The 11,501-nt window shown below is 32.7% G+C and overlaps 1 protein-coding gene across 1 annotated transcript; it reads right to left on the reverse strand.

The window, feature by feature from the left end:
- Nucleotides 1-1,002: 1,002 nt before the first annotated feature.
- On the reverse strand, nucleotides 1,003-6,079 carry LOC141697846 (uncharacterized). The gene is made up of 9 exons (XM_074502401.1): nucleotides 5,726-6,079; nucleotides 5,354-5,390; nucleotides 5,173-5,245; nucleotides 5,022-5,067; nucleotides 4,842-4,940; nucleotides 3,864-3,932; nucleotides 3,438-3,783; nucleotides 2,963-3,117; nucleotides 1,003-2,239 (listed from the first exon to the last, which is right to left on the reverse strand). The coding sequence occupies exons 1-9, from the start codon at nucleotides 5,957-5,959 to the stop codon at nucleotides 1,373-1,375; spliced, it is 1,926 nt and encodes a 641-aa protein (XP_074358502.1). The 5' UTR covers nucleotides 5,960-6,079; the 3' UTR covers nucleotides 1,003-1,372.
- Between the last annotated feature and the right edge of the window lie 5,422 nt (nucleotides 6,080-11,501).

Here is an 11,501-nt window from a genome sequence, read left to right on the forward strand (position 1 = left end):
CGGATCGGGTCGGGTATTTTAGAATCCATATTCAAACCCGAAAATTTTATTTATACCCCAACCCGATTCGAATCCGAAAAATATCCGAAAATGAATACCCGAACCTGATCCATCGGATTTCGGATGGATTCAGGTATACCCGAAACCCGAAATTTTTTTAAATTGGATATTCATACCCGAACCCAAAACCCGAATCCGAACCCGAAACCAAAATCTGAAAATTTGTATAATTATTGATATTACAAGGGTTTGGGATTGAACAAGAAACTTGTAGAGAAAGAGTTTTTAACATGCTATATTCAACCACTGTATCACATTATTAATTGTGTTATTATATGTATAGCTAATATTTAAAAATTCAACTCAATTGATACCCAATATTTTAGATTTATCACTAAAAGATGTTTTGTTAACCTTATAAACCTTATCGCCCATTTAAATTATATTTCATTAAACTTTATAATTAGTTAATTTTTAATATAAATATAAAAACATCTGTTCTAAAAATTATATAATAATATTTATAATATATATTACATAAAATATAATATATATATATAATTATAATATGTTATATATATAATTCTAATATATATATATATATAATAATTCGGGTTTTTTTCGGATTTCGGGTTCGGATAGAGTTTCGGATCGGTATACCTAATATCCAAATCCAAAAATTTTCGGATTTAAAAATTAAATCCATATCCAAATCCAAATCCAACAAATCGGGTTCGGTAAATTCAAAATTTCGGATTTCAAATCGGGTATCCGTCAGATCGGATTATTTTGCAATCCCTAAATCTCGGGACATGGATTAAAAATTGCTCAATTTATGGGGTTACTCAATAAGCAAATTCCCAAACTATACTGGTATATATAATCTCGGCCTCTTTTTATTGCCACTGCCCACTAAAATGTCATGACCAGTATACATGTTTTTCATGTATTCTGATCACACAGATTATTGTATATGGATTCTGCTTGCACAGCGGCACACAATTTTGTATTAAAAGAAGCTTCCACATCAGCTACTAGTTTGCTCAAGTTGACACGGCCTTATTTTTTTTCATTGTTTGAACCATGACCTAGTTGCTCAACAAGTCTTTATAATTTTTAGAACATTGGTTCTAATTGTTACAGATTCTTTCCACACTAGTTTCTAAATTTATCCTATAGTTTGGCTACACTCTGTACACAACAGACCCCCCCCCCCCCACTTCCTCGGCATAATTTGCCAACACGTACCAATACTGGGGAGATCAAAAAGACCGCATATATTTTATAAACCCACAGCTTCCCTCTCCTAGCTCCTCCTCCAATACAAGAAATGTATTTTTATCCGATGCAAGAAAAATGGGTCAGTACAAAATCAGAGCTGTAGCGCCAAATCTGGCTGCTGAGGTGACCCGACCCCTAATCTTGAACTAGGTGAGCTTTGTCCCTGGAGTCCGACATTTTGATAAGGTTGTACTGCCAGAGAATATGATCTAGGTTGCGGAAATGATGCTTGCCAAGATTGTCTACTCGAACTTTTCACTTCAGGTAAATCATGTAAATCAGTACCAGTATCGGGGGTCATCAGCTGCTCCGAATGTAATATCATCAAACTATCTGAATAATCAGGACCATCTGAACCAGTAATGTTTCTTAATCTTGAATGAGTGGGCGTCAAGTCAATCCTAGGGATCAAGGCCGGTGTCTGAGAATTAAATAAAGCATCTCCAGGACCTGATTGTCCTGTCAACATTTTCTCTTCAACCAAACCCATCCGAGATAGAATGTCCTCCCTAAATATGCCATTAAAACTATTTGTGTGGGGGTGAAATATATTATCATGCTGATTCTGAAATGTCAATCTCGATTCTGTACTAGAAAAAGGTGGGCTGCTCTGAACAAGCAGCTCCTGAGAATATAATCTCTTGTCCACCTCAGGCATGCTATCTTTGCCTAGAATGCTGGGTACAAAATCCTGATTCACGCATGATGTCGATCCAGTCACCGGTCTACCTGGGCTGCCATTAGATGCCAAGTTATGTGAAATTTTCTGTTCCTCGAATGCAGAAAAAGGCGACTCTGGCGATGCTTCATTTTCTCCCACGAAACCAGGTCCGAAATTCACCCCTGGAGGCAAAACACTCTCCAGCTTTCTGGAAGCAACTTTCCAAGCAACAGGCCCAAGATCCGCAGCAAACCGAGCCAGACTTCGAGCATAACTATGCTCGAAGGGTAGACCAACCTGATGTACAAGTAAAAGATGACAATGTCAGAACATAAAACTATAGTTATGCACCAAACAGCAGACCAGCCATGTATATTTACAAATAGGGCTGTCAAACGGATAATTCGGATACGGATCTGCCAATATCCGGATCCGAATCCGAAAATCCATATCCGTATCCGAATCCGGAAATATTTAAAAAATAATATCCATGTACCCTTAAGTGTCTCAAACATGCTACAAGTAATGTTAGGAGTCTCAAATTTGTAATTTTTAAAAATAATGTCATAATTAAACTAATTTTTGGTAATGGCTGAGCCGCTGACGGCACAAAATTGACCCTATTAAACTAGAGCCTACCATTGTGTTCCAGAGATATTTTTTGGAAAAAAGGAAGAGAAAGAGAAAATTTTAATTTCTTTATCTCGTTCCCGAGTAATATTTTAAGAAGGAAAGGAAAAGAAACCTAAAGATTTGTGAAGAAATTCCTTATATATTTGTCACAATTTTTTTTTCCAATTTTGGAAAGAGTTAGAGAAAAGAAAATAGCTTATTTTCTATCTTTTTCGTTTCTTTTCTGAACTCGGGAACACAGCTTAAAAGTAACAGCCAACGTAACCGGCCCTTCACAACTTTGGCAGATAGCAAACAGGACTGAAAACTGAAAGTAGCACTAAGTTCAAACTTTCAGGGCCTAAATTTAACACAAACGCATATGTATTACAAAATAATTAGCCATACTGGAATTAACTGTTTTGTATCTCCGTCAAGATCAGATAATAGTGATGGATCGTGGCCAGAAGCCGAGGGATGAAATTGCTTGTAAGTGTGACGCCTCGTCTCGTCAATGGTAAAGTGTTTTTTCCCATACTTCATATCAGCTCTTAGAATATATCCTGCAGCCCAGAATCAAATCAAAAAACATGGCAGATATTTGGTATCAACAGAGTCTTACAACTTAAAAATTACTCCAATCATTTTCGGGTTAAACTGGGATAACTTTAGTTTGGACCCCTGCCATTTTAATCTTATCATCGACTGACGTAATGTATAATAACGATAATGAATACAATTTTCATGATAAATGTAGCAATTACGTAGTAACCGGGCTTATTTAGTTAAGCAAAAAAATACAGTTAGATCGAGACTTGGGGACCTCTGTACTATTAAATGTATAGTTGAAGGGAACACAATAAAGGCTAAAGTTAATTTAAACCTGGAAATTCATCGTTCCAGTCAGCCAACCACTCAGAGTACTTTTCACCATTACGAGAGCGGTGGGTATTAAGTGCCATATCAGCTGACAAAATCTTGGACATTGTAGGTGCTTTTCTTAGATTGTAAGAATTCGACCCCATTGTATTGTCTTCCTCGGTGGCAAGAGTAACACCTGTTGAGAGCTCAGGAGCAATACGGTCTGCAGAGGAACTACCACTAGGATTTTTCTGCTGCTTTCCTGGTGGCCTGCCTCTTTTGACAACTTTTGGTTGCAGTTCCCCATCATCACCTTCCTGCCGCAGGTTTTCAAAGTCTCGTTTTGCGAGTTCTTGTATGGACCGTGCCTATAAGAAACAAAGGAAGTGAGCATGAACAGAAAAAATGTGTTACAATCTTTAAATGGATGAAGACGACTATGACTTACCTGCCGAAAGAAAACAGTATTTGATGAATTATATTGCATTGCATTTGAGCAAATCAAGAACACGTCTGTCTGGATACCAGGAGGAAAGAGGTCAGATACAACTTTTAGATTTTATTAAACATACATCCAGAAAACCAAAAGGGATAATGAGTCATCCGCAGAGTTTTTATTTTTACCCCAACATCAAAAAAAAAACAAATTCAAGTTTGCATCTGAGCAGGTCAAATTTAACAAGTACCTCCTCGACATGTTAAATTTACGGAGCTGCAAAGGTAAATCATAAAAGAAACTCAAGCATCATGCTATCTTTGTATAAATAAAATTCAATGCCCAGCAAGATATTTCTCCTATTGTGACATGAAGCCTATTTACAAACAAGCCAGCCAAAATCACATCCTGAAGTGATTATATACGATCAAGAAAGAATGATATACTGATTAAAAAATATGTGTAAAACAAAGAAAAACACATTAATTATAGAATATTTCATGCTGTCAGAATTCTAAATTGCATCCGGAATACATTATAGAACCCAAACTTATTGACCTTTTGTTCCTGAGTACCCTATAAAAGCTTCATTAAAAATATTTATTCCAATTACTACAATTCTTCATTTCTACAGATTTCTTCGGCCCTCGATTGTATCCATCGACTCATGATGGTGCAAATCAAGAAAAGGTTAAAGTATTCTAGGAATGAAATGTATTTATTCTACCAAATAGGATTATACTGAATTTAGTAGTTCTTTGCATTTTAACTTGCTAGTTGCTAGTAGATAAATTAGAACTACAGTGCTCATCAAACATGACTTCAAATTTATCAATATACACAAAAACTATCATGAATTCATGATGAGCAAAAGAAACAGATTCGCAAAAACATCAACATTGTAATTATCTAGTTTTGTAATCATCGTCACAAGTCACACGTGTGCTGGTAATTTAATTAAAAACATAAATCACATAGTCAACAACCAACCTCCAGTTGTTCCAAGTTTGAGTAGAATCCGGCTTCAAGTTTGTTCCTGACAGTCCCGAAGTCCATAGGATGCTGAATAATGTCATGGTAATCAGGCAGCTGCACAAAAAGTATTAAAGAAACCATTTCAGGAAGCATGTATGAAGAAGATAATAGACAGAAGAATAAACAGAGACTCACCTCATCGGGGTTGACGGGCTGGGAGAAAACATCATGCTTATCCTTCCTGCAGTTGAGTGAGTAAATATAAATGAAAAGGAGGGGGGGGGGCATAAACAGTAGAAAAACATAAGGGACATCTGGAAGGCAAAAAGAAGTAAGTTAGTAGTACTTTTGAAGCCTGTCAAGAATGAAGAGCAACAACTTATTGTCTGGTAAAGGTGTAGTGGGTCCTGAACTTGCACCTGTCCAGAAATTGCATAAATACGTGCAAACAATTAAAAATCATGAAAAAGAAAGCCCATAGTATTTGTTTAGGCTTTGATACCAATAGAGTACACGAAGATCTGTACCTTGGACACAGCGAGTCGCTTTCACAACCTTTTCACCCTGCAAAAAATTAATGCACCACCACACCACATAAACAAACCAGGTAGTTAGGAAACTAGTGTAGTAGTAGTAAACATAAACAATTGGTTTGGTACACATCATACAGAAAAGGTGAATAATAATAATTAAACAAAAGACAAAATAAAATAAAATGAAGTTTTCCCAATCAGGAAGAAAGATGGGGAAATAAATAAATAAATAAATATGGAAACAGATAAATAAAAAACCCCACAAAATCATAAAAATGATCAACAAAATCCAACCGCCAATTTCCATGGTATATAAAGCAAGGTCTTGAAAAATGAAAGAAGAAAATTAAAAGAAAAGGAATGGACCTGGTGATGGTGAAGAGTGTAAGGTGAATTAGAATTGGTGGGTGATAGATTGGAGTGAGAGTGAGAGTGAGAGTGAGGCAGGCGAACAACGAGCTTGACTTTTTTGTGTTTACGGTCATCGTCGTCCGAAGGAGATTGTTGTTGTTGTTGTTGTTGAAGAAGAAGAAGATTGCGCTGCTTCTGAATGTCCAGGAGAGAAGGCCGTCCCTTCTTCTTTCGCTTCTTTAACATCATCCCCCTTCTCAATGGATTGGATGGATACCCTTACCACCCCCCCGCTCGCTGTTTTTTTCTTCCTCTCCTTTTCCTTTCTCCTCTTGCCGCTTGTAACCGCAATCCTTACCAATTTACTGTTTCTTTCTTTTTTGCCTTTTATTGCTTATTTATTTACTTATATTGCCCTGATTTCATTTTACTATTTTCCTAAATTCCCATTTATAATTCATTCATTCATTCATAACTTATTTTTCTAAATCAACATTCAAATTATACATTTCTTTTTCTTTCTATCTTTTACCTTTTTTTAGCCATTGTAAACCTTCTACTTCAATTTTGATCGGTTTTTATCCTATTTTATATTGTACTTTATATTTTAATCTAATTACTTATGATTTATAATACATTTTTTTATTTTTAACTTTTGATAATCCAACACCACATTCTTTTAAGATATAAAAAAATGGTATGTAATTTTATATACTTCTTATATATTCATTTATTACATTATTTTAACCACATGTTCAAAATTAAGTAAAAATGGTAAAAGAAACAAAATTCAATGAATTATCTTATTGCAACTAAATTTAACTCAATATACAATAAACCTTTAAGTGGCATTTTGGTGGAATTTTAAGAGAATTTGTAAAATTTTAAGCACTGTGATATCATCAATTCGCACAAATCACCCGTCCACCACCACCATGTGATTTAAAGTTCTCGGTCATGGTTTAAGTATTTTTAAGCCGTGGGTTGTGATGCGATTTATAATTTACGAATTTACCCTCGTGATTTAAACTGTCCTGAATTGCATAATATATATATATATATATAGGGTAGCACTCAATGGAGTATCTATACACAGAATCGTGGAGAACCATTATTTAAAAAATTTATAATATATCATTTATTTTATTTTTCATCATTTATAATTATAAATTTTAATTATCAAGTTAAAAATCAAAGTTACACAATTTTTTTATTTAAAAAATAATTAAAATTATTAAAAAGTTTAAATTGGTTGTATAGCAGAATTATATTAGAATCACACTTATTAAATATTATTCCACTGTAGAATCAAATTTAAAATCAAGTAATTTTATCAAATTTTAATTGTTAAATTTTTTATTAAATTTATTATTCTAGATTAGCATAGAATTTTATATTTTTTAAAATAAAATTTTACAATTTATGATGAGATTTTATAATAAAAATAATGATTCTCCACGATTCTCCATATAAGATGGTTCTTCGAGGTAAAGGCCTATATATATATATAAATTTATCGGAGACCGTGAATAAATTGGAGACTTGGAGATCCATGGTATATGCCCTTGGATGAATTTTGATCCAACGGATTACATTTTATGAACTTTGTCAAAACTTAACTCCAAAAAAATGTGAAGCACGTTCAGTTAATCACACATATTATCAATCACACAGTATAAATATATAAAAATATTATTTTGAAAAAAATAGGATAAATATATTAACGTAATCTCAACACAATTTCATTTTGATACAAACACCAAGTTGTTAGTATTATTTATTTGTAAGTTTGTGATAATTTTATAAAACTAATTAAGATACAACAAAATGCAATCATGCATTACAATTTATTTTTTTAGTATATTTTTGTTAATTTCACTGATATAATTTTGTCAATAATTTTCTTTTAATTTTTTAATATAATGAAAAACTGTTAAACTCTGTAAGAATTAGATGTTCCAAGGTTTTGTTTTTCAAATCATTTTTTTACAAATTGTGGGGTCCTAAACTTTGGTCTATAAAAAAATAAAATTATAACATTTAATATTTTAGTATTTGTAATTTTATATATGAATATAGATCAACAATAAAAATATTATATGTTCATGAGAATATTTTTTTTAATATCTAGGATGAATATATAAAAATTTCAAATATTCTGCTTTCTTGTTTAAACTTTTTGCAACACATTATGCAGTATGTTACTTTATGCTAGGTGTTTATGCAGTAATGTTATTTTTGTCATGATAGTGTTCTTCATCAAAACTTGTTTTGTCTTACGTCAAAAATATTATGCATTGTTTTTTTAGTCCAAATAAGCAAACTTGTTAAACACCTTATTATCATGCACTATTTTTTTACTGCAATACACGACTTATATATTTGTTGTACACTTTATAAGTGATTCAACCCTTCCTGATGCATAATACAAAACTCACTATTATCGATATAAATTGTAATATTAATAAAATATTAAACTATGTCGACCTAGTATATATAGATGAAAATTAAGTTAATTTGAGACTATATTTTAAAATAACGAAATTATGGATGTTTAGTGGTTGTAGAACAAGAAACTTTGTTTTGAAAAACGGTTTGCATAACATACTATGAGGCATGTGTTCTGAGCATCACGTACTTGTTTGCAATTAAAATGTAGTACTTATTTGCAGTTAAAATGTAGTACTTAGTTGCACTTAAAATGTACTACAAAATGACGAGGGGATGGGGAGTGATGCACGGGAAATAAATAAAATATTAGAATTGATTAATTATTCTCACTGCAGAATAATAAATTTGATTTAATTTAATGGGATAATGCAATCTAATCTCACAGTTATAAAGTAGGTTTTCAGGTCTCCAATTTAGGTAGGTCTCCATATAACCCATATATATATATATATATATATATAATGTATCTGCCTAGTCTTTTCATAGTATTGATGTATGTTTAAGTTTTGGGCCAGTCCGCTATTTAACCTTAATCATAAGTCTAGTTGTCTATTCTAAAATTCACATTTTTCGTACAAACTATTTCATCATATTTCCTTAATCATCTTACACTTTTTTCTACTTTTGTAATAAATTGGTCTTTTATCAATTGTAAAGGTAATCAAATTTAGTGAGTTTACTTTCTTATTTTGTAATTCTCATCTTATAATTTCATCTTTCAGATGGAACATAGTTCACATTCTCGGTCGGTTGGAACCGAGACAAGTTCTGTAACGCCCTACAGACCCGGGGTATAAGTCTGGGGGTTACTAGCTAATCACCAAACCTGTATTATCTGATTAACAATTAATAAAGAAATGAAATTAAACCCCTTTAATACTAACCAGGATCTTTTTTTTAGGTTGAAGTATGAAAACAAGAACCACTATCTATTTTATTACAAACCATTTTCAAATTCTCACAAACTCCCTTTATTACAAACCATTGTCTATTTCATTTTAAACTAAGTTCAACTTTTATTCAAACACCCACACTATCTATCAACACTCCACTGCTCGGGCAACTCAAAACTTTCTTCCTGGATTGGGATCAACACATTGGGTATGAGAGGATCCCGAGGCTTGACCCGCTTCTTTACCACTCGAGTCCTGATGGATTTCATATTCCTTCTTAACTGAAAACAATAAGGTGAATAACAACAAAAAGGGTGAGCCAAAAATTGCTCAACAAGTCCACAAAATATAAGCGGTGTTAAAGCATTTTAAATGAACCCGTAATCCCGGGTATATCTGCAAAGATATAACCCCACGAGAATAGAAAGAAGGCCATTACTGGCGAGTACAAATGAACTAAACTGGACACAAGTTCGCATCTATATTTTACTGATCAGTCAGAATATAATGCAGACCTATATCTCACTATATAGATCTAGTCGGGTACCCAGGCACTACGGCCCGTGTCGAGGCACCAGTCAAATCCCGGTCCTCAGGATTAAGACACACTCAATCCAAAAAATATCATTATCCAGTGCATCGCTTAGCAACCGGAACAATCGGTATGCTTTGATATATTCTAAACACTAGAACATATCAATCTCAATGCATCATCAACGGGATATGAATCAGAAATCCAAAGAAACGGAGAAATCAAGGATCGATATGAAATATGAACAAAGGAATAGCAAGTGTATATCAGTGATTAAGAACAAGAATCAAAATAGTGCAAATGTAATAAGCATTTGAATAAATATCACTATTCTGAAAGTAGAATAGGGGAAAAACTTACCTTCTGCGCGACTCACTGCAATTAGATCACTTTCGTCTATCACCTTGGACTAATATCGACTCAACTTGCCTGGTTGGCTTAGCTTTTGTTAGCAAAATAGTCTGATTAAGTCATTTCGTACTTCAATTGCATCTTGAATCGACTTCACACCGTTTCTCACATCTACCCATGCGCATATGACTGACTCATGTATTATTTATTAGCAAATAAGACTCAATTAACCATGTAATACACATAAGCACATAAGCACATAATCATTTTTTTATAGTTAAAATAATTTTTAGAACCAAAATCGACTCGTTGATCGCTCAACTGATCGTTATCTGACTCGTTTCCCATTTTTCCGGAATTTTTCGGACTCGTCTCGGCACGCATTTCGATTGATAATTAAACAAGTAACAAAATCAACTAATTTCTAGAAGAAATTAAGCTTTGATATTATTTTTAATGAAAAGAATTCATTTTTCTGAGTCAACAGACTTTCGTTTCACTCGAATCGGACTAACGGTTGAATTATTATCAATTAAACACTGATAATTCCAATTTTTATTCACTATAAATAATTATTACTAATTTTTAAAACTCAAAAATAATTTTTTAAATCATTATTTAAGAAAAATCAGAATTAAAAATGATTTTTCTATAATTTTTGGAATTAAAATGAATTTATTATGATTTATTAAAAATTATTTGATTAATTATCAAAATAATTAATCATTTTTAAATAATTAATAAATAGTTAATAAATAATAAATAATTAATAAATAATTAATAAATAATTAATAAATAATTCAATCTGATTTTTAGAAAATAATTCAGAATTATTTATAATATAAATTAATTAATCAATTTATAAAATAAATAAATCTGATTTTCAAAATAAAAATAAAATTAAAAATTAAAAATTCAGAAACATATGTTAGAAAACAATCCCTGACAAAATCAGATCAAACCCGGGTTGCAAATCGGGTTGCAACCGGGTCACCAAGAACATCCCGGGTCGGGGATGAACTCACCGGTGGGTTTCCCGGACTCCGGCGTCTCAATTCCTGGCCAAACGGACATCGTTTGGTACCGTTTTTGATCCCAAAATATTCCAAATTACTCCCCCAATCTGTTTCAGGCCAAAATCGACCAGAAACATCCCTGCAACAATTTCTCCGATCAAAACCGACTTCAATTCCGGCCAAAAACCCATCTTTCGATTCTGTAAACCAAACTCAACGTTCTATAGTGGAAATTAAAGCTATGAACACACACAATCAAAGCCCTAAACTTTCAGGAACCAAAAATTCACAGAAATCATCGAGTTGTGTTTTGAAAATCTGACATAAACCCTAGAAATCGTGAATCACTATACAGACATCGTTCGTTCAATTAAACACCATGAATAAACTGTAAATCATGTAACAAAGTTATATCAATCATCAAATCATCAAAATAACCCTAAAATCAAAAAGTCCTAATTCGACCATAAACCCTAGAAATCGAAAATCAAAATCAAGGCATTAAAACATGAAATTGATGCAAGAAACAGAAAGAACGGGTCAAAACC

The sequence above is a fragment of the Apium graveolens genome, chromosome 11 (genome assembly GCF_009905375.1).
Source record: "Apium graveolens cultivar Ventura chromosome 11, ASM990537v1, whole genome shotgun sequence".
Lineage (NCBI taxonomy): Eukaryota > Viridiplantae > Streptophyta > Magnoliopsida > Apiales > Apiaceae > Apium > Apium graveolens.

Coding starts and splice junctions, on each gene's coding strand:
- LOC141697846 (XM_074502401.1), bottom strand. CDS start 5,959: ATGATGTTAAAGAAGCGAAAGAAGAAGGGACGGCCTTCTCTCCTGGAC. Junction 3,784..3,863: donor ATACTGTTTTCTTTCGGCAG/GTAAGTCATAGT, acceptor TGTTTCTTATAG/GCACGGTCCATACAAGAACT. Junction 3,118..3,437: donor CTGGAACGATGAATTTCCAG/GTTTAAATTAAC, acceptor TCTGGGCTGCAG/GATATATTCTAAGAGCTGAT.